Source organism: Quercus robur, chromosome 8, assembly GCF_932294415.1.
Source record: "Quercus robur chromosome 8, dhQueRobu3.1, whole genome shotgun sequence".
Taxonomy (NCBI): domain Eukaryota; kingdom Viridiplantae; phylum Streptophyta; class Magnoliopsida; order Fagales; family Fagaceae; genus Quercus; species Quercus robur.
In genome coordinates, this window is record NC_065541.1 from 36,946,985 (window position 1) to 36,969,576 (window position 22,592).

General features: G+C 35.6%; 4 protein-coding genes across 4 annotated transcripts; 2 read left to right on the forward strand and 2 right to left on the reverse strand.

The window, feature by feature from the left end:
• The first annotated feature begins 3,722 nt into the window (after positions 1–3,722).
• On the forward strand, positions 3,723–4,270 carry LOC126696242 (uncharacterized). The gene is made up of 2 exons (XM_050393012.1): positions 3,723–4,032; positions 4,122–4,270. The coding sequence occupies exons 1-2, from the start codon at positions 3,723–3,725 to the stop codon at positions 4,268–4,270; spliced, it is 459 nt and encodes a 152-aa protein (XP_050248969.1).
• A 1,814-nt stretch (positions 4,271–6,084) lies between these two features.
• Positions 6,085–14,060, forward strand: LOC126695392 (beta-amylase-like). The gene is made up of 8 exons (XM_050392122.1): positions 6,085–6,522; positions 10,791–10,856; positions 11,053–11,451; positions 11,666–11,830; positions 12,415–12,678; positions 12,763–12,972; positions 13,346–13,585; positions 13,670–14,060. The coding sequence occupies exons 1-8, from the start codon at positions 6,280–6,282 to the stop codon at positions 13,862–13,864; spliced, it is 1,782 nt and encodes a 593-aa protein (XP_050248079.1). The 5' UTR covers positions 6,085–6,279; the 3' UTR covers positions 13,865–14,060.
• On the reverse strand, positions 13,977–16,323 carry LOC126695391 (putative pentatricopeptide repeat-containing protein At3g11460, mitochondrial). Its single transcript, XM_050392120.1, has one exon. The coding sequence runs from the start codon at positions 16,181–16,183 to the stop codon at positions 14,048–14,050; it is 2,136 nt and encodes a 711-aa protein (XP_050248077.1). The 5' UTR covers positions 16,184–16,323; the 3' UTR covers positions 13,977–14,047.
• Positions 16,324–18,675: 2,352 nt separating this feature from the next.
• On the reverse strand, positions 18,676–21,781 carry LOC126695393 (isoprene synthase, chloroplastic-like). The gene is made up of 7 exons (XM_050392123.1): positions 21,288–21,781; positions 20,816–21,083; positions 20,355–20,727; positions 19,910–20,128; positions 19,691–19,829; positions 19,321–19,569; positions 18,676–19,209 (listed from the first exon to the last, which is right to left on the reverse strand). The coding sequence occupies exons 1-7, from the start codon at positions 21,486–21,488 to the stop codon at positions 18,877–18,879; spliced, it is 1,782 nt and encodes a 593-aa protein (XP_050248080.1). The 5' UTR covers positions 21,489–21,781; the 3' UTR covers positions 18,676–18,876.
• Positions 21,782–22,592: the final 811 nt, after the last annotated feature.

Consider the following 22,592-nt stretch of genomic DNA (forward strand, 5'->3'; position numbering starts at 1 on the left):
CCGACCCTGGTGAAAAGAGAAAGGTTGTTGATACAGGTAGTAAGGAAGTTCATTCTTTTGAAGGGGAGAAGAGGAAGAGAATGGAGGTATGTCAACTATTCTAACGACGGAGGTTGCTCAGCAACCTTGCCGAGCACAATGAGTCTTTTAAGTTGGAACTGTTGGGGGCTTGGGAACCTCCGAATAGTGAATGCCTTAGCAAAGGTAGTTCATAAAGAAGAGCCCATTATTGTTTTCCTTATGAAGACAAAGCTGGAAAAAGATTGGATAGATTTGATTAAGGAGAAATGTAACATGAAAAATTGTTTTGTTGTTCCTAGTATTGGGAATAGTGGTGGTCTTATGTTGTTGTGGAAAGAAGAGTTAAGGGTAGATGTTAAAACATTTTCGCAAAGTCATATTGATGCATGGGTAAATGGTGGGGAAATTGGTTGGTGGCATTTTACGAGTTTCTATGGTCATCTGGATACAGTTAAGAGGCATGAATCTTGGGCAAAATTGAAACATTTGAAACACACATCTTCTTTACCATGGCTGGTTATGGGTGATTTGAATGAGATTATATGTCTCTCAGAGAAGGAGGGTGGATGTATACGTCCTAGAAAGCAGATGGCAGATTTTGTGTCTACTATTGATCATTGTGGTTTGTGTGATTTAGGTTTCATTGGCTCTAAGTTCACTTGGATTTATCAAACAACTAGTGGGGTTCAAATAAGAGAAAGATTGGATGGAGCTTTGGCTACTTTGGAATGGATGTCTCTTTATCCAACAGCTAAGCTTCACCTTTTTCTTCTTTGGTTTCAAATCACTCTCCATTATCCCTTCACTTGTTTCAACAACAACAAAAAAAAAAAGAAAAAAAAAAGAAAAAAAAAAAGAGAATTCGAAAAACTTTTAGGTTTGAATCAATGTGGTTGAAAGATTTGAGGTGTGACAAGGTTGTCAAGGATGCATGGGAGAGTGGTCAACTTGTTGAATCAAATTGGGTTCTTCAAAACTGTTTGGAGAGGTGTAAGGCTGAGTCATCTACTTGAAATGCTACTAAATTTGGTTATGTGGGAAAAATATATAAAGGAGCTTCAAGCAAAACTAGAGTGGCTAGAGTTGCAGCCCACGTCAAAGGAAGTAGTGGAAGCATTGAGACATACATGAATTGAATTGAATTGTTGGTTGGATAGAGAAGATGACATGTGGAGACAACAATCAAGGATTAATTGGTTCCAAAATGGTGATAGGAATACAAGTTTCTTTCATGCCAAGGCTTCAGCTAGACATAAAAAGAATTTTATGGAGGGTTTGCTAGATGATGATGGGGTATGGAAAATTGAAGAGGGTAAAATGGAGAAGATATCAATTGGGTATTTTGGGGATCTTTTCTCTACTAGCAACCCACTCGAATTTTCTGATTTGCTTTTGGTCGTACAACCTAAGGTGACTCAAGCAATGAATGAGTGGCTGGTTAGGCCTTTTGTGGAGTATGAAGTGAGTAGTGCTTTGAAACAAATGTACCCTCTTAAGGTACTAGGTCCTGATGGAATGTCTCATCTATTTTTTCAACATTTTTGGAGCACTAGTGGGGCGCTGGTCACCAAAACAGTACTTGATTTTCTAAACTCTGGTATTTTTCCACCCAATTTTAATGAAACTCACATAACTCTTGTCCTAAAAATTAAAGAGCCAAAGAAGATAACGGATTATAGGCCTATTAGCTTATGCAATGTTGTTTACAAAATTGCTTCAAAAGCTATTGCAAATAGGTTGAAGCAGATCTTACCTTCAATTATTAGTGATACATAGAGTGCTTTTGTCCATAGGAAGTTGAATACTGATAATGTGTTGGTGGCTTTTGAAACCATGCATTATATTAGCCAAAAAAAGGGGGTAAGATTGGGGAAATGTCTCTTAAATTAGACATGAGTAAAGCTTATGATAGGGTAGAGTGGGTTTGGCTTGAAAAAGTTATGGAGAAATTAGGCTTTGCTAATTGGATGAGGGATTTGATCATGAGATGTGTTTCTACAGTTACTTATTCAATTAAAATTAATGGGACTCCGAGGGGGCACATTATTCCATCTAAGGGGATCCGTCTAGGAGATGTGTGCAAAAGGCTTGTCTGCTTTGATTCAATCAACAATGGATAGGGGTCATATGGAGGGTGTGAAAATTTGTAGGGGTGGTCTGAGATTGTCTCATTTGTTTTTTTGCAGATGGTAGTTTGATTTTTTGCAAGGCAACGTTAAAGGAGTGTGATGAACTACAACAATTGCTAGTTGTGTATGAGAAAGCTTCCGGTCAACAATTAAACCATGCAAAAACATCTTTGTTCTTCAGTAGCAATACCTCAAGAGATGTTCAAGAGGAGATAAAAAATCGGTTTGGTGCCCAAATAATTAAGCAACATGAGAAATATCTTGGCTTACCTTCTTTGGTGGGGAAAAATAAAAGAATTACTTTCAATGCCATCAAGGAGAATTGGGGAAAGTGTTGGCGGGTTGGAAAGAAAAATTGCTGTCCAAGGTGGGGAAAGAAGTTCTAATAAAAGCTGTGGCTTAAACAATTCCGACTTACACTATGAGTTGTTTCAAACTTCCAGACTGCTTTGTGATGAAATGATGGGGATGATTTGGAATTTTTGGTGGGGTCAAAAAAAGGAGGAAAGGAAAATTGCATGGCTTAGTTGGCAAAAAATGTGTGAGCCTAAGTGTGATGGAGGATTGGGGTTCAAGAATTTAAAATGGTTTAATATGGCTTTGCTTGTGAAGCAGGGGTGGCATCTTTAAATGGGAGGTGATTCTCTTGTTTATAGGGTCATTAAGGCTAAATATTTCCCAACGAGTGATTTTGTTCATGCTTCGATTGGACACAACCCTTCTTATACATGGAGGAGTTTAATTTCTGCCCAAAGCTTAGTCATTAAAGGGATGCGTTGGAGAGTTGGTAATGGAGCAAGTATCAAAATTTGGCAAGATAAGTGGCTGCCAGGGGTTTCATCTCATAGACTACTTTCTCTAAGGATGTTTTTGAGTGCTGATATGAGTGTTGCTGATTTGATAGACTCAGGAACAGCTAAGTGGAAAACTGAGGTGATTGACAGTCTCTTTATTCCTTATGAAGCTGAGTTAATCAAGACCATTCCTTTGAGTGCTACTTTACCAGTGGATAAAATTGTTTGGGTTGAAACTACCAATGGAAACAACACGATTAGGAGTGCTTATAAATTGTAGGTTAGTTTGTTCAAATCTACAACCTGTGAAACTACTTCTGATGGTAGTTTATTGAGGAAGTTTTGGAAGAAAATTTGGTCTTTGCCCATTCCTCATAAGGTACGACATTTTTGTTGGCGTGCTTGTCGTAATGCTTACCGACCAAAGTCAAGTTAAGGAGGCATAATGTAATTACTGAAGACATGTGTGTTTGTTGTCATGAAAAGGCTGAGACAAATTGTCACATTTTTTGGGAATGTTCGAAAGCACAGGAAACTTGGGCTGCTTCAAAATTACAGCTACTGTCTTTGGAAGTTCATTTTGATTGATTCTTTTCAAGACCTGTTATGGTTGGTCATGATGATTAATGCAGCTAGAGAGGAGAAGTGTTCACAACTTGTAACAATTGCTTGGGCACTCTGGAATAACAGGAACGAAATTTATCATGGAGGTGAAGGCAAATAAGGTCTGGCTTTGGCTCTTTGGGCAACAAGTTATCTTCAAGAGTACTGGTATGGAATGGATTCATGTGTTGAAGCTGCATCAGATTCGATTCTGCACTTACCTGACGCACAACAACAGCCCTTGTTCTCTGCTTGGTTGCCTCCTTCAGTGGGTTTATGTAAAATTAATGCAGATGGGGTTCTTTTTACATCACGAAAGCAGGCAGGCATTGGTGTTGTAATAAGAGATGGTGAAGGCAGATTACTGGCAGCATTATGCAGAAAAATCAAAGCCCCTTTTATGGCACTTGAAGTTGAAGCTAAGGCCTATGAAGCTGGTATGTTGCTAGCAAGACATTTGGGGTTGCGAGATGGGGTGTTGGAAGGTGATTCCTTAACAATTTTAACGCTCTCAAGCGACTTACACAGCCACCCACTTCTGTTGCTGTTATTGTGGAAGGCATTCATGAATTAGGCCCTGAAATTGGTGTTGTTAATTTTTCTCATGTGCGCAGGATTGGCAATAAGCCAGCCCACATTCTAGCAAGACAAGCTCAAAACCTTGTCAATGATGTAATTTGGATTGAAGAGATTCCTTATTGTATTCAGCAAGCTCTTATCTAGGATGTATTTGGATTGTGATGTTGTTATAATAATAGTTTTCAGCGTGTTTATCAAAAAAAAAAAAAAAAAACCGCCATAAAAGGTTTTTATTTTGTAATTACCTACTGCGGCGGTTTAAAAGCGCTGTAATAGGTCTCTAAACAAAATTCATTTCCCAATTTGGGACCTATGGCAGCACTTTCCAACAGTTGTAATTGGTCTTTCGTCGTTGATTACCCATTGCTGATGTTTTGGAAGCACTGTAATAGCTCCTTATATATATATATCCAGTACTTTAAGCCAAATGACTTTTTTGCTACCTCTATTACTGTCGTATATTCTGCCTAAACGTCGGATAAAGTACCTTGTAGAGTAGACTCTCAACTGATTAATTCACTAATAAAAATAAACATATAACATGTCATGGACCTTCTAAAATCAAGATCCCCAATATAGTCGTCATTTAAAAAAAACAAAAAAAAAAAAACGATAGCATATGTACAAGCTCTCTTAGAAAATAGGATATCACAGTCACAAGTGCCTAGAATATGTATGAAGATCCATTTTGATGCACTCCAAATTCTCTTTTCCAGGATCTACCATAAGCCTATAGACCATCTTTACATGAGAGATATCAGGTCTAGTGCACATCATCAAATACATGAGACACTCAATTGCGTTAGTTTGCTTTGACTCCTTATTTGAATTTGGATGTGACTATGTGGATAATTTGAAATCTGTAGCAATCAGAAGCAGATAGCCTTTCCAAATCAGAAGCAGATAGTTCTTCTAAGATAACACAATTTATTAGCAAACCCTCTAATGGTAAATTTCCATTCGTAGGATCATCTTGGTAGCTCAAAGATGCCTTCATATCAAATTCTTACTCAACAAAGACGTCAGATTAACTTCTCTCTTACTCTTCATAGGAAATAGCATATTCATCAACATATAAATCAAGAAATATGTAGAAATTATTAGCAAAAACTTAAAAATAAATGCAGTAGTCATACTCACAATTAATGTATCTATGTGTTACCAAGAATGTGTCAAATACTTGTACCGTTGCATGGGAGACTACCTCAAGGTCATATAATAATTGTCGCTATTGTGAAAATACGCACAAAATAATAAATAGCAAGCACTACAAGATATAAAAATTAATGTGGCTAGGCTAACTCCAAGCCTGCCTCCATGATCAACACCAACAACATTCACCATTAATAATAGGAATTACAACTAAAAAAAAAAAAAAAAAAAAAAAACTCTCAACATGCAATAAACCAACTCAATACACTCAAAGGTGTTCCCATACTAGGCAAAGCTATCCTCTAGTTTCTCACGAGTCAAAGCTTTGCTAATAAGTAGCTTTATTATATGTGTGAGTTAAGTGCAAAGCTTTGACTCGTGAAAAAAAAAAAAAAAAAAATCCGACTACCCAATGCCATGATAATCAATTTCCTTTAAAACTATAGGTAGGTTGTTGATATCAAGTATAAAATGAGCAAGATTTCGTGAAAATGAGAAACCTTTACAAAACTAAAACCCTAAACCTAATTGAAATTAGGGTTTGATTGTAACCCGACCACATATCATCATAAAGCTTGTATGATAAAAAAATCCTAGCAGTTAGTCTACAACAGACTTGGGTTTATTTACATATTTTCACTATTTCTGGTTAAAGAAACGACCAAACAGAGGACAATGACATTAAAAAAAAAAAAGGGTATACGATTGTACTTTAATTAAGGTGCATGCAAACGTGAGGACTCCATTAAAAGCCGACAAGCATACATCATTTTTTACAGGCTCATAAAGCCTACTAGAAATACTCCAACCACAAAACATATATAAGAACCGATAAACCAGAATTCTTTAGCAAGAAAAATGAGAAGTCTTCCATAATTCCTCTATAGAATATATAGTTTCATTCATTAATCTTCGATTTCCTCTTCTGCTACTTGACTAGCACATATATATAATATCATTAGTAGTTGAAACACATTGATAACCATACATATATAGCGACCATGGAAAGCATTCTATATTCAACACAAGGTGAGATGGGAAGGAGAGTACTGGGGCTTCACCATAGGCATATTCACTGGGAAATTCCATCCGTGAATCAAGTTAAAGTTGCACCAGCAGGAGAATTGCAAGTAAAGAGGGTAGGACTAAGTCATGCTCTTACTACATTCAGTGCTGGTGGTAGTAAAGTGAAGAGTCTCCAAGCTGTAGCGCCTGCGGTTTCGACCAGAGAACAACAACAAGAGGTAACGTACTTCTTGGATATCAATTTCTGCTATATCTAGATATCACAATAAGCTGTGGTCAGGATAACTCAGTGAGTGTGTGAAGTGAATTCATTAGCCTCCTACATGTGTTCAAAAACTGTTTTGTTTTAGTCTGTCTTGGGGGACCGGTTATCCTTTTCATTTGGCAACAAATGTAATGTAGCTCAAAGTGACTAACATGACCTTAGAAACTAAAAACTCACAATGTTATTATACCCTAATCAATTTCATCTGTGTATGGCACCGGTGAACTAATGATTCAAATGGAATGGCAATAGGGTGGGGCAGGTTTGAAGAATGGGGTCTTTGCCCCTACCTCGCCTTATAAAACTCTACTTCTTATTAATTTGCCCACATTTATTACAATTTTTTTTAATAAAACCCACTTCGTTAATAAAAATATACTTGAAATTACAAATAAATTTATCCTATCATATCAAACTAATTTTTAGCAAAAATTGAATAATATTATTAAAGTGTTTAACAAGATAATATCATAACGAAAACAAAAATCTCATAATACAAAATCAATGATTCAATGGTATATAAATTTGTTTATAATAAAGACAAAAGAAAATGTTAAAATTAGTATTTTATTTCCAACCTTGCTAGAAAAAAAAAAAAAAAAAAAAGTGGCAAAAAGCTTTATTGGGTAGAATAAAATAAACTGATGATATATTTGTTTAAATAGTTGAGTTTTAGGATATGAAAAATTTACAATTTAACCCTTATCAATGCGAGGCGGGGTGGGTTGGGTCTAAAAAGTCAAAACTCATCTCTGTTCCGTCCCGTGTTGCGGAGCTAAAATCTTGCCCCATCTCCGTCTCACCACTTTTGCTGGGCGGGGAAAACTTGCGTGGGTTGAAGCAAAGAGGGGCAAGTCAAGCGGAGTAGGGTAAAATTGCCATCCCCACCAAATACATATTTAGACTCTTTAATTAGACCATTTAAGCATGTTACCCGATTAAATCTGGTCAAATTCAATAAATTCTTTATAAAATCCTTTCTGCCCGAACTGGTTCCTTGAAATCGTTTGGTATTTTCTTGTACTTCAAGTCACTTATCTATCCAAGCCTAAAATGTCTTTTCATAACTAGTTTAGCATTTTGGCCTTTCGAAAAAAAATAAAAATGAAATAATGAATATAATATCTTCCGTTGTACCTTAACGGCTGAACTTATGTATAGTTATTTGGAGGAAAGTTACAAAATTTTAAAATGGTTAAAAAAAAATTTCTTTTCAAATTTTGAATTGTTTTCCATAATAAGTTGCCGTTAATGAATGAATTATTTCTACTTTTATTTGTGCTGACCTTCTATTTTATTTTTTTCATAATTTTATCTTTTGTAATGTGGGAGCTAACTCTTATAATAGAAGTGCACCTCTTTATTATTCTTCATAAAGAAAGAGAAATGTTTAGGCCCATAATATTTTCACAATACTTTCACAAAAAATTGTAGAAAGTAAGTTATTATTGGTTTTAATTTGAACTCACATTTGAAATTACATTTTTGCCCATTACTAACAGTCAATAACGACCTGCCACTTAAGATTTGTAGTGAAAAATCCTTTAAAAAAAAGTGTTGTGAAAATAATAGATATAAACATTTCTCTTTCTTTAATAATAATAAGTTAAACTCGTTCTTCTTTTATGTCTTGTCATATAGGCATTTTGTTTGAATATTGATTTCATATTTATATACTGTAATTTAAGGGTTTAATGATTAAAAATTGGGTAAATTATGTATTTGGTCTCTAACCTTTCGATTGTGTCAATTTGATTTCTAACATTTTAGTACTATGTCAATTTAGTCTTTATTGTTATTATTTTGATGAAAATTGATAACGCATCTAATGGTCAAAATAATAAAAAAAATTAGCTTTCGTTGATGTGACAATACACTAAAATTTTATTTTGACCATTTGACATGTCATAAATTTTCATTCAAGATATAATAATAAGAGCATCCACAGCAGTGGAGCTAAAAATTTAGTCTTTTAGCTCTATCAAAAGTTACTTTATCTATTATATCTACACACAAGCTGCAGCAGTGGATCTTTTAGCTATCAACGCAATAAAATAATATAAACATCACAATAAAATAATATATCCCATACAATAAAATAATATATTACACTACCCAAAAAAACAACCCAGCACCAACCACAACCACACCCACAACCACAACCACAACCACCACCACCAGACACAACCAAACCCACAAACAAAATAAAAAATCAAACCATCATCATAGTCACCAATCCACCACTACAGCCACCAAACCCACAGGAAAAAAAAAAAAAAAAATCAAACACCGTACCACCAAACCATAGCCACAACAACCATCGTTGCCACCACCACAGCCACCAAACCCACAGGAAAAAAAAAAAAAAAAAATCAAACACCGTACCACCACAACCATCAAACCCACAGAAGGAAAAAAAAAAAAATCAAACATCATTCCACCACCATAACTAAAATCCACAAACCCACTGTCAAAATCATCCACCACCACTACTATAGCCAAAATCAACCACCACCACCACAGCCACCAAACCCATACAAAAATAAGTTTAAAAAAAAAAAAAAAAAAAAAAAAAAAAAAAAAAAAAAAAACTCAATCACAGCAAAGAGAGAGGCACGGACTGGGCGATGGGGCTTGGGGAGGTCGGTGAGCTAGGTCGGCAATGGGGCTTGGGGTGGGTCGGCGAGTTGAGAGAGAGAGGTGAGAGTGACTGAGAGAGAGAGAGAGGCACGGACTAGGCGATGGGGCTTGGGGAGATCGGCGATGGGGCTTGGGGTGGGTCGGCATAACATATCGGCGATGAGGGAGCTGGCCGACGAGCTGAGGGATGAGGGAGATGGACGGCGTGCTAGAGAGAAAAAAATTGAGGAAGAAAGAAGAGAGAAGAGAAGCTAGAGAGAGAGAGAGAGAGAGAGAGAGAGAGAGAGAAAAGGAAATGTTATTTAATGAGAGAAGGAGAGAGAAGTGCAATAATTTTTTTTTTATTTTTTATTTTTTTTTTACCACCTGTGAGCTATAGTGCACATCTAAAGATAGATGTGCACTATAACTGATGAGCTAAATCTTTTAGATTTAGCTCCACTGCTGCATCGTGATATTTTGTGTTTGAGAGCTAAAAAATACCATTATACCTATATAGCACCACTACTGTGAGTGCTCTAAGGACTAAATTGACACGGTATTGAAAGGTTATGGACCAAATTGACACAATTAAAAGGTTATGGACCAAATTAAAATATGCAATAAAAGATAAGGACTAAATATGTAGTTTACCCTTAAAAATTTTGGTATGAAATAATTGTTCAGCTCTTAAATTCTTTTTGATATTAAAAAAAAGTCAAACTCCTAAAAAATTAATGTTATCTTTTCGTTATACAAATTGTACTCAATCATTATTATTGTGTTAAGTAGGTCATTATATCTTTAATTGTAAATTATCATAGACAATTTATTGTATTTAAGTGAAGTAATAAAAAAAAGTAGCGAAAAAAAAAAAAAAAAAACTTTAATAGAAGTGATACAAAACAGTGAAACACATGTCAGTTGAGAAAGTAACAAAATTTATATATATATATATATATATATATGATTTTCTTTTCAAAGATAGTTTCAAAGGAAAACAAACTTTATAAATTAAACTAATCGAAACCTATAAGAATATAACTTCATTCAATTGTGAAAAAGAATATATTCAACTCTAACTACAAGTGGATATTGAACCTACAAGTGGAGTGGTCCAAACTCCAAATGTCATGAAAATGATGATCATCTGTTTTTTTTTTTTTTTTCAAAATTTTTATTTTTAGTGAGAAAATAATGTTTTTTGCGCCGAAAGTAATGAAGGGAAGGGCCCATCTTCCACCTCGGCTATCAAGGCAGAGTGTGTCAGATTTGAGATAGGGATGGTCCCCTCTCTCTGTTAAAAGAATCAGCCCGGCCCAGTGGCAACATTGTGGGCTGCCATCTTCCATTTTGGTTTTTAGTTCACCGCTTAAGCCTCACAGACTCTGAATAATATACGTATCCATTTAACGCAAGATAAGGTGCCATATTAGTAGAAAATGATATACTATATATGTGTATAAATATTAAAGGACGCAAGACTCTGTAGTAAGTTGTGATGTCTCACATTAGCAACCAATAAAGAAAACGAATTGTGGAATCTCCACTTCCATTATCTTGTAGAGTTCCTATAACTTTTCTCTTACTCAAAAAATGCAGGCTTCTTCTCTCACCTACAATGAAAAGATGTTGGCAAACTATGTCCCAGTCTATGTAATGCTCCCAGTAAGTCTCAACCAAATCCTATACACACAACTTTTTTTTTTTTTTTTTTCCCTTTACAGATGCGATATAATTTTAATTTATAGCATCCGTTCCATGACAATCACTAATGTTTGATCTATGTATTCTAAGATGATATTAAAAACTAATATGTGCTAATATATATTTATATATTATTTACTCTTTCTTTGCGCATCAGTTGGGAGTCGTTACAATTAATAATGTCCTGGAAGACAAAGCCAGGATTGAGAAACAGCTCAAGGAGCTAAGAGCAGCTGGAGTGGACGGGGTAATGGTAGATGTCTGGTGGGGGATCACTGAATCCCAAGGACCTAAGCAGTATGATTGGAGTGCTTATAGGAGCTTGTTTCAAATAGTCCAAGAACATGGATTGAAGTTACAAGCTATAATGTCATTCCACCAGTGTGGGGGTAACGTAGGAGATGTTGTTAACATCCCACTGCCACAATGGGTACTGGACATCGGAGAATCAGACCCTGATGTCTTTTACACCAATCGCTCAGGTAACAGGAACAAGGAGTACCCCAGTCTTGGTGTGGATAACGAGCCTCTCTTCTATGGACGAACTGCTGTTGAGGTAATCCTACTTCACACTACTGGACTAGACTACTTGCATAGTTGCATCCATAGCCTTCTATTACTGTAGTCTCCTCAGGGTTTTTGAAACTGTTAAATATATGTTCTATGATAAAAACTAGGACTTGCTATATGTTAGATTTGAAATCCGTCTAATTACATGAACGTCTGTTATATACTGACACCATGTTAAAATTGATTATTGAACCATACAGATATATGGAGACTATATGAAGAGCTTCAGAGACAGCATGTCAGATTTTTTTGAAGATGGACTCATAATAGACATTGAAGTGGGGCTTGGCCCTGCGGGGGAGCTAAGGTATCCCTCTTATCCACAAAATCAAGGATGGGTTTTCCCAGGCATTGGAGAATTTCAGGTGAGATTGTTTTTTGTTGCTTTGGAAGTCCTTGAGCAAATATTCAAGGAATAGGTTTTAGCTTTTATGTAAGTGCACGCGTGAGGCAGGAAAAAGGGCTCTAATAGCAAAGATGATGAAGCACAAAATTCTGAAAGTATTTGAGACGAAGAAAAAAAAAAAAGATCCACTTAGAAATCAACATTTAGGGTTTTTCGGAATATGGGAAAAGGAAAACAGAACTTAAGAATCAACATGTACGATTGCCTAAATCATCACCAAGCTATGGGAAGAATTCAATAGAAATTTTATTTACCAAATCAAGCAGAACAATACTGAACTTTGGGGTCTTTAATTAGGGTTCCAAGTTACATTAGTGAAAGAAATGATCTAACTTTCTGACCAAGTTAGGAAATGAAAATAAATTCCAAATCAAGTATGAAAGTAAATAATAATGGACCAATTACAGAAAGGAAAATAACAATTAAATCCTAGAAAAAAAAAATAATGTGTAATAAATATCAATCTAGTCCAACTTGCAGTACAACCATGTGATCTTTGATGTTTCTAGCACTTAGCTACATACTACTTATTAAATGTTGCAGTGCTATGACAAATATCTCAAGGCAGAGTTCAAAGAGGCTGCAACAAGCGTAGGACATCCCGAGTGGGAATTGCCAGATAATGCAGGGACATATAATGACACACCCACATCTACAGAGTTCTTTGGACCAAGTGGTACATACCTTACTGAGAAAGGGAAGTTCTTCTTGACTTGGTATTCTAACAAGTTACTGGGCCATGGTGACCAGATCCTGGATGAAGCAAATAAAGCTTTCCTAGGCTGTAGAGTCAAGTTAGCAGCCAAAGTATACCTCATCATATTGTAGCCATCATATATTACCATCCACCATCTTTAATCAATGAAATGATTCACACTTCATTGTGAACAGGTCTCCGGAATCCACTGGTGGTATAAAGCTGATGATCATGCTGCAGAGCTTACTGCAGGATACTACAACTTGAAAGATAGAGATGGGTACCGACCCGTAGCAAGGATGCTATCCAGGCATTATGCCATTTTGAATTTCACTTGTCTTGAGATGAGGGACTCTGAACAAAGTTCTGATGCCAAAAGTGGACCTCAGGAACTTGTTCAGCAGGTAAAAACTTATAAATTCAACCCATTTAAGACCTCCCTTCTCATGTTTATTAATTTCTGATGAGATATGTTGTTTGGTGTTATGAGTTGTTTTAGAATTTTTTCATGTTCCAAAATTCTTTTTGATAACATCCACAAAATTCTTTTTCATATATATATATATATATATATATATATATTTTTTTTTTTTTCCTTTGTTGACTGTTAAATACTATGGGAAATATGAAGTTACACACACACACACAGCACCATGCCTAGCATCTCAAGAAAAGACATTTTTGTATTAATGAAATTTAAAGAAAGACCTTCAATAAATGATGAATAAAAAATAATAAAAAAATCACATTGGCACAATGTTGAACATGCATTTTCAGGTTTTGAGTGGAGGCTGGAGAGAGAACCTAGAAGTTGCGGGAGAGAATGCACTTTCAAGATATGATCGTGATGCTTGTAATCAAATCCTCCTAAATGCTAGACCTAATGGTGTCAACAAAGAGGGTCCACCAAAACTACGGATGTATGGGGTGACATATCTTCGCTTATCAGATGATCTATTGCAGAAAAATAATTTCAACATATTTAAGACATTTGTGAAGAGGATGCATGCCAATCAGGTGAGTAATTATCATAATTACATACTTCAAAAAGTATATGCTCCTTCAAAATTGAAATGATCAAATGCTCTCTCTCTCTCATAGGATTACTGTCCAGATCCAGAAAAGTACAACCACCACATAGGTCAATTGGAGCGATCAAAACCAAAAATGCCAATTGAATATCTGCTAGAAGCAACTGAGCCAATGGAGCCATTCCCATGGGACAAAGAAACAGATATGAGTGTCGGTGGTGCACTTTCTAATTTGATAGACAAGATCCTTTCTATATTTAAGTGAGAATATGGCCAAATGTGAAGAGAAGCAGCAGTTAAAGAATCAAATAAAAGAGTCGGTTCTGGGGAAAAAATAAACATCCATAGTGGCAATGTTGAAAAAAGTGCTGGGTATCTGCTTTTCAAATAAAAGATCTGTATTTTCATTTCTGTATCAAATGTACAATTATATTGCACTTAGTATAACTCACCAATAATCAGAGCAAGAGCAAGATCCATCTTTAAAATGGTGAAACCTACGGATATCTCTCATGATAATCTCTCGACACGTGAGCTTAGAAATTAGTTTTGTCACTGTGTGGCAATCTCCACATGTGCGAAGATTCTTAGTTATCCTGATTATGATCCCTGGACCTGTGTTAATAAGAGCAAAAGCAATAGCCAGTCTTTCGCTGTGATCCCAAAGCATCTTCTCCTTTACTTCTTTGTCAACATCATAAAACACTGAATTTGTATCAGGCTTGTATCCAGCCTCCTTCAGTTGCTGTTTTAAGTCCTCTAACTTGGCATATATATACTCTGTCTGTTGGTGTGACCTATCTCCAACTAAGAACCGATGAACCTTCTTATCTACCTCGACAAAGCTGCAGCCTGGTGGTTTTTTCAGTCCTTTCTTTCTCACCATGGCTCTTATCCTTTCAACATCACCCCACCGTTTCTCTGCAGCATAAATATTGGAAAGGCAAACATAGCTACCCACACCTTTAGGGTTCATTTCAAAAACTTTCTGTTCCAGAATTTCTGCTAAATTCATATTACGTTGCAGCCTGCAAGCAGAAAGCAGTGCAGCCCATATATCATCAGTAGGAACAACTTCCATACTTTTGATAAGCTCGTATGCTTCATTTAAGTGCCCTGCTCTACCGAGAAGATCCACCACACATGAATAGTGAGCAGAAGTAGGCTTAACATTGTACTTGGTGGTCATTCCATGGAATATTTGTCTGCCCTCATGTACTAGTCCTGCATGACTACATGCCGACAAAACTGAAGTAAGAACACCCTCATCTGGACAAACACTGTCTGCTATCATGGCATGAAAAATGGTGATAGCCTCTCTTCCCCTCCCATGAACCCCATATCCTGTAACCATAGCACTCCAAGAAACCAAATTCTTTTTGGGCATCTCATCAAAAACACAACGTGAAGAAGCCAAGCTTCCACATTTAGAATACATGTCTAGAAGGGAAGTTCCCACTATGATATTCACACCAAACCCTTTCTTAACAAGATATGAATGAATAGATGTGCCAAATTGTAAGGCCATGATCTGATCACAAGCTCTAAGAACAGTTACAATAGTCACTTCATCAGGCAGTGCCCCTTCTGAAACCATTTTACAGAAAAGTCTTAAGCACTCAAAAGCATCTCCACTCTGTTCATAACCTGAAATCATAGAATTCCATGAAACTGTATCTTTCAACTTCAACTCATCAAATAGTCGCCTTGCGTAAGCTATAGAGTTACAACTACAATACATTTCAATAAGAGCATTTCTCAAAAATTTGTTAGACATTTCAGCATTGTGTCGAACAACATACCCATGTACGCCTTTCCCTAGCTCCAAGGCCATCAGGCCAGTACAAGCAGAGAGGAGACCAAGCAAAGTAGTCCCATCTACAGTCATTCGAGCTTTTTCCATCATATCAAAAACCACCAAAGCCTCTTTCGGGCTCTCATTTTTCACATAGCCCGAGATCATAGTATTCCAAGAAGTTAAATCTCTCTCAGGCATTCTATCAAACAACATCCTCGCCATCCCCATATCCCCAAATTTCATGTACATGGCAAGCAGAGAATTCCCCACATAAATATCTGAGTCCAACCCACTAACCACAACCTCACCATGAACCCTCCTCCCAATTTCTACAAGCAACAAATAACCACAGGCCTTAAGAACAAAAGGGTAGGTGAACTTATCCGCCTTCCAACCAAAAGCCAACATTTCACGGTACAAAACAATAGACTTGAAAGAAGAAGAGCCGCCATTACAAGCATAACCCCTGATCATGACATTCCACAAGAATAAATTTTTGAAATCAATCCCATCAAAAATGAACTGGGCTTGGGGCATACGGCCACAACTGGCATAGAAGGCAGCCAGTTTGGTGCTGAGATAAGTGTTGTTTTGAAGAGTTCCAGAAATAGTGATGTGGGCATGGAGTTGGTGGCCTTTGGTGAAGGATTTGGTGTTGGTGAGGGACTGTAAAATGGTTCCGCATTGCAGAGAGGTGAGTGGGAAATGGGTGGTGGTAGTTGTAGAGGTAGCGGTAGCGGTGTATAGAGAGTGCTTGAGGAGTTTGTGAGTGAGAGAACCATTCATGAAGGAGAGTCAGAGAGAGAGACTGAGAAGTAAAGAGCTACGGACTATGATGGAATGGGTAGTGTGGCTCTGTCCTCTGTGTGAGAGTGAGAGTGAGAGAGAGAGAGCTTGGTGGTTTGATTCCATTAAAAGGATCACTATGGACGTTTGGTTTGCCTATGTTATATTAGGCCGTTATATTTCGATATTGTAATCTTAATATAAGAATATAAATTTACATTATTTAGGAATGTGATGAAATTAAAATGGTATTATATATTTTTTAATTTTAAATTATAGTAATTGATAGGTTCTAAAATTTTAAATTTAAATATATTAGAACTTTATTTTGTAATATTGGCAAACCATGCTCAAAACATTTAGTCTTGTTTTAAATTTGTTCAAAGTACGTTTATGTGTAAAGTTGGAATCGAGTGTACTGTAGGATTTACTGTGTAAATCTGTCTGGCTCGATCGATCGAGAATTAGACTCGATCGTTCGAAGCTTGTACAGATTATTTTTCTGCAGAAATTTCCAACTCAACCCAAGTCCGTTTGACGTGTAGGGTTTTATGTTTTATTTTAAGTATAAAAGGAAAAACTCTAGCCATGTTTTAGTGTTGTTATTTATGTGTATGTAAATCTTTTGTGAGATCTCGAGGTGTTTGCCTTCACATATACTTAGGGTTATCAAGAATCAAAATTATATCAAGAGCTTGATGATCAATTCGGTTATTGCATAAAGAGATTAAAGATACACAAGTGGGAGTACTTGTGCTTGCTGTGAATTCAAGAGAGAAGTAGTTCGTGGACTTGGAGCTGTCACGTGGTCGTGGTAGTAAGTTTCCTACTCGAGGTAGTAATAGGATGTTAGTGGTGTAAGTTGCTATTGTGTAAACTTTAATTTTTTTTATAGTAGATCTATTTTACCTTGAGAATAGTTAGGTTAAATCATCTCCAAATTTTTTACCGATTTGGTTTTCCTAGGTTATCATATCGTTGTGTTATTTATTTTTCACACTTTACAATGATATAATATATTTGTGTTAACCTAAATTTGAATAATTTGACTAAGTAATCACTTGGCTAATTAACTAGGTTAATCTGATTGTGTTTTAAGGGGTCTAAAAACGTACAATAATGTTAAAATAAAAAACCCAAAAATCTTAATATTACATCATCGTAATGTGCATCATATTAAAGCACGTTACAACGAATTAAATGTCCCTTAAAAGTTTAGTTCCCTAGCTCAAGGAACCATATTCTTCTTTAATTCTGTGTGTTGTCAGAGCCCTTGGACTCTTAACATACCCAACAAGTGGTTAATAGAAATGGGTTCTCAACACACCCCCAAAAAAAAGAGAGTCTCTCTTCCCCCGAAACAAAAACATTTAAAGCATCATATACAATTACATAATTCTAAAACTAATGTTACATCATCATAATGTGCATCATATCAAAAGCACATTATAGCAAATCAAACGTCCCTTAAAAGTTTAGTTCCCTAGTTCAAAGAACCATATTCTTCTTTAATTTTGTGTGTTGCTAGAGCCCTTGGGCTCTTAACATACCCAACAAGTGGGACCCATCAATTTTCTTGACCAGATGGGACTGTCTTGAAACTTGCATCTGCTGTCAATTGGTTCTTGACTGGCGATTTCCCCCAAGGTACTACCATTGCCGAACAGTGGGCTAGGCCTCTATATCGTGCCTGTACATATTGCGTTCTTATAAAAAAAAAAAAAAAAAAAAAAGAAATATATTGTATTAACATAAATGTTATATGTTTGAAATATTATTATATATATAATAATAATAATAAAAAACCACGTTATATATTTGTGCGCGTTTGGAATCTTTGGATCAATTTTTTTTTGTTCAAACTTTTTTAAAAAATTTGTTGGAATTAGTCAAAAATGTTATTACACAGAAAAAAAAAAAGGTGAGATTAAAAAAATATAAGTAAATAATTTATAATTATTTGATTAAAAAAAAACTAAAGGACACCTAGTCACGAACGTTGTGGAATTTATTTAAGGACTTCCCACAATCACAGCTCCAAGTGGTTGGTTGGTAATTGGCTGAGCATCAACTGACAAAGTGACAATTATTCTATGTGAATTGGGGTATTTATCAATAGCGAAGACACATAGCTAGCACTACAAAATAAATAAATAAATTAAAATAAAATAAAAAATTTACTTCTAGAATTATGTAATTATATATGATGCTTCAAATGTTTTTGATTTGGGGGAAGAGAGACCCCCCCCCCCCCCCCTCTCTCTCTCTCTCTCTCTCTCTCTCTCTCTCTCTTTTTTTTTTTTTTTTTTTTTTTTTTTTTTTTTTTTTTTTTTTTTTGGTGTTAAGAACCCATTTCTATTAACCACTTGTTGGGTATGTTAAGAGCTCAATGGTTCTGACAACACACAATTAAAGAAGATTATGATTCTTTGAGCTAGGAAACTAAACCTTTAGTGATCCTTTTAATGGAATCAAACCTCCAAGCTAGTAACTCAATGTAAAACTGAGCATTGCATTACTATTCAACATAAGCAGCTTACAACGAGATTTATTCCTTTATATTCGGCTACATGGCCGTACATGGCTGTGACTGGCTAACAGGATTAACTAACTATCAAACATGTGCCTAATTTGCCAAAGTATAACACACTAAGCATAGGCAGCTCAACTAACAATATACAGGTTTTATATGTCTAAAGGTGGATCTGGCTGTGGAAGTTTGTACTAGGGTCATAACATGGTATGGGTTCTATTATCAATGATAGAACTCGGTCCTTTGTTCTTGTATCTGGGGCACCATGCCCATCTCCATGCTGGTATATGCAATGGGATATCCGAGCAAGGTTAATTGCTGTTTCTAGAAAAGGTTCTTCAAATGGAGAATCGCTGAACCGATCTTTGTTCATTTTCTTCCAAGTTTTATCAATCAAATTACTTATATGTTCTCGAGCAAAATCTTCAGAACGACTTGTTTCACGCATATAGCACAGGATTGAATTTGCTGTTTCACCTCTCTCTAACTCCGCCTATACGTATAACAAATTTTTTTTTTAATAACTTGTCAACGTAGATAAATCGCTGCCACTCTTAATGAGTTCTCAAAATTTTGATTCAATGTCAAAAAAGAAAGAGCATACCGTTGAAGTACCCAAATCATTGGTAAGTCGAAAGATGATTGAAGGCCAACGTAAGATATTATGGTAATCTTCTAAGCCCTTTAGTGCCCTGTCTGTGATACTTGGACTCATTAAAAAATAGGCGTGAATTAGTAATAGAGCCCCTGATACAGATATCCATGCATTGTCTAAATAGTCCTCAGACGATGGTGTGCGTTTATAATAACGCCACTTTGTTTCCTGTAGGAACGCCTTGCATATATCCCCCCACTAAGATAAAAGAAGAAATTGCTAGTTACATTTAATTTCTCCGTACTAAAATTATCAATTTAAAGTAATTTTGAACAAATATTAACATTGGAAATTAAATTGCTATATATATAATACATACCGCTTTTGTTAGGTATGGAAGAATATCCACTCCTTGCTCTTTTAGAGTGTCATAAACCATCTCGTTAACAGTGTTAAAGAGAGCTAGAAAACATAACTTCATATACTCAGGGAGATCTTTCACGGCCTTAACATCCCATCTGCTTGAAAATACTAAATTAATTAGAATCCAAGAAAAACTAAACTCTAATTTAGTGATGGATACTACTAAAGTACAAACCTTTGAACGATATCGGTAAACATCTCCAGTTCTTCCAAAGTGGCATAAACATCGTAGATATCATCAATGACGGTTATAAATGAAAACATTTTTGTTACCGCCTTACGGCTATTACTAAATTGAGGCTCAAAGGCCATTCCAACCGAAAAAAAGAAGCATTCCATTAATCTGTCTCTGGCAAAGCTCAATTTGTTTCCAAGGCCCATTTCCTGCCACCATCTAAGTAATACAATAGAAGCTAGCAGATGTTACGACATCACCAGATGCAAATTTATTATAGCAATATCACTGAATAGATATTTAAAAATTATAAGAATAATTTTTTTGATTCAATTTCTGAAGAAAAATTGGTATCTGGATATGGACAAAATGCAATATATATTTGGGCAAAATAAACTTTGTATGGACAATATGCAATATTATAGGGACATGGTGTGAATTGTACCTTGACATGTCTTTCAAGTCTCTCTGGTGTACTGATTGCACAATGTTGAAATCTAGCTTGGCAAGTTCAAGTAGCTTGCGATCATGAGCTTCCTTCATATTGTATGCATCTATATACCACCGCTGTTCTAGCCTACGCATTCTGCGGTGCAATGGCATCTCCAAAGAGTGTCTCACTTCTTCTTTTAGTGTTCTGCTTACATCTCCCTTAAGGTCCTTGAGATGCATGGTTGTGAATTCCCTGGCCTCATCTAAGAGGTTCTCTCCTTCAAAACCTAGATATGAAGCCTCATATAGACTCAGCAATCCTTTGATGTCCTTGCTAAGGCACTCCTTGAAATTTCCCTTTTGGTCCTTGAAACAATTAAACATATCTGTGTTTTTTAAGATAACAATCACACTCTTAAGTTCCTTCCAATAACGACAAAACCAAATTACATACAGTTAAAAGAGTGTGGGTACCTTGAGAGACGCCAAACCCATGTTGTCTAAGGAGCCTGAAGCTGAGGGCAGTGTCATGGATACTACCATTTGTAAACTCTTCACATCCTTTCAAAGTGACAAATCTGTCAAGGGCTCTCATTATTTCTTCCTTGAACCGGTATCCCAAACCGAGCCGTTCAATGTCATCAATTAATTCAAGTGTGGTCAATAACTTCGTATCTTTGTTATTGATCATTCTCCTCACTTCTTCCCCCAGCTTCTTTGCCCTATCTTCATACAGGTCAGCCTGCATGATCATGATATTAGACAATAATTGAGCATATATAGGAATTGCCGTCTTACATATATAGAACTAAACATGCATATACTATGTTTGTTAAAGATATGTTATGTTCCAAGTTGTACATATGCACATTCCAAACTTCCAAGGAAAAATAGAAAGAACGAATGTTTAAATTAATAAATGATTGTATAAGAAAAGCAATCCCACCTCATAACCATTCTTCAATGACTGTATATATTCGTAACTCCAGAGGCTCGGCTGGAAATTGGCCGACTGCCTTTCAGTTGCTGTATTAGAAAGCACTTGTTTGCTCGCCATGCACCGCATATGCCTAGGCCTCAGTGTTCCATGAGGTGTTAAGGAGCTCCAATTGGGCAAGAAGAAGAGATGGACTTGGAGTGCTGCCATAACTGGATAATGCTACAAAGTTTTTGTGACAGGTATATATGCCAAAATGTAGATTTTTATTATTATTAATGTTTAGATAGCTGAAGTTCTAATGCCAATTATTTGTGAATGTGATCAATTCTATGTTGGCTAATTGAAGGAAGCAAGGTGGGAATGCAAGGAAAAATTTAGAACTCTGAGGATTGAAAACTAGTTTCTGTTTCTTTTGATGCAGAGAAGACTGACTTTCTGTTATACATAAAGGCTTTACACTAATAGGTATTTATGCTTGAAATGAAAATTCTAGAAGCTAAGAACTAAATAATAATAATAAATCCTGTACAGGATTTTTATTATTATTTAGTTCTTATACTTGAAATGAAAATTCTAGAAGCTAAGAACTAAATTAAAAAAAAAAAAAAAAAAAAAAAAAAAAAAAAAAAAAAATCCTGTACATAAAAAAAAAACCCGGTACAGGATATTTTTAGACAAATATACATATAAAAGTATAATACTATGTACAGTTAAATTGAGCCTCGTTCACAAGTTTATTATGTTTGGTCTTGGCTCGTTTAATAGTCAAGCCTAAACTTGGATTTCAAATTTGGCTTGTTTACTAAACAAATGAACATAAACAAACATTTTCATAGACCAAGCTTGGACTATTCCTAGATAGTTTGGTTTATTTACAGCTATAATCTTACAGAGCTATTACATGCAACCATCCTTATAATATGTGAGTTTCATGTGTTTGTAAGACCTAGATTAAGAGAGTTAGCCACCAACTTTTTTGAAATTTTTTTTTTTAATTTGTTTACTAATATATAAATTTTTAGGTACATTATTTTACATTAACCGAAATTTAATAAAAACATACTAACAAAGAATCAAGGAAAAAAGCTTACCTCCAAACCAGTTTTGAAGAAAATTTTCTCCAACCCACTTTATGACACTTAAAAATATCATTTTTATGTATAGTTTTGGTCACATGATTTTTATATTGAAAAACAAAGTTTAACTCTAACCCACACTATGTGATGATTTGTAAGACTGACATGTGTATTATTTAAACAAATCATATCTCTCATTAAAAAGTTATGTGACTAAAATTATATATTAATAGTT

Excerpts from the sequence above, each read along its gene's own strand:
- LOC126695392 (XM_050392122.1), top strand. The coding sequence starts at position 6,280 with ATGGAAAGCATTCTATATTCAACACAAGGTGAGATGGGAAGGAGAGTA. Across the intron at positions 12,973-13,345 it reads CTCAGGAACTTGTTCAGCAG|GTTTTGAGTGGAGGCTGGAG; the intron begins GTAAAAACTTAT and ends ATGCATTTTCAG. Across the intron at positions 13,586-13,669 it reads AGAGGATGCATGCCAATCAG|GATTACTGTCCAGATCCAGA; the intron begins GTGAGTAATTAT and ends TCTCTCTCATAG.
- LOC126695391 (XM_050392120.1), bottom strand. The coding sequence starts at position 16,183 with ATGAATGGTTCTCTCACTCACAAACTCCTCAAGCACTCTCTATACACC.
- LOC126696242 (XM_050393012.1), top strand. The coding sequence starts at position 3,723 with ATGGATTCATGTGTTGAAGCTGCATCAGATTCGATTCTGCACTTACCT. Across the intron at positions 4,033-4,121 it reads GCGAGATGGGGTGTTGGAAG|GCCCTGAAATTGGTGTTGTT; the intron begins GTGATTCCTTAA and ends TTCATGAATTAG.
- LOC126695393 (XM_050392123.1), bottom strand. The coding sequence starts at position 21,488 with ATGGCAGCACTCCAAGTCCATCTCTTCTTCTTGCCCAATTGGAGCTCC. Across the intron at positions 19,830-19,909 it reads TTTACCGATATCGTTCAAAG|ATGGGATGTTAAGGCCGTGA; the intron begins GTTTGTACTTTA and ends ATTTTCAAGCAG. Across the intron at positions 19,210-19,320 it reads ATGATTTGGGTACTTCAACG|GCGGAGTTAGAGAGAGGTGA; the intron begins GTATGCTCTTTC and ends TTATACGTATAG.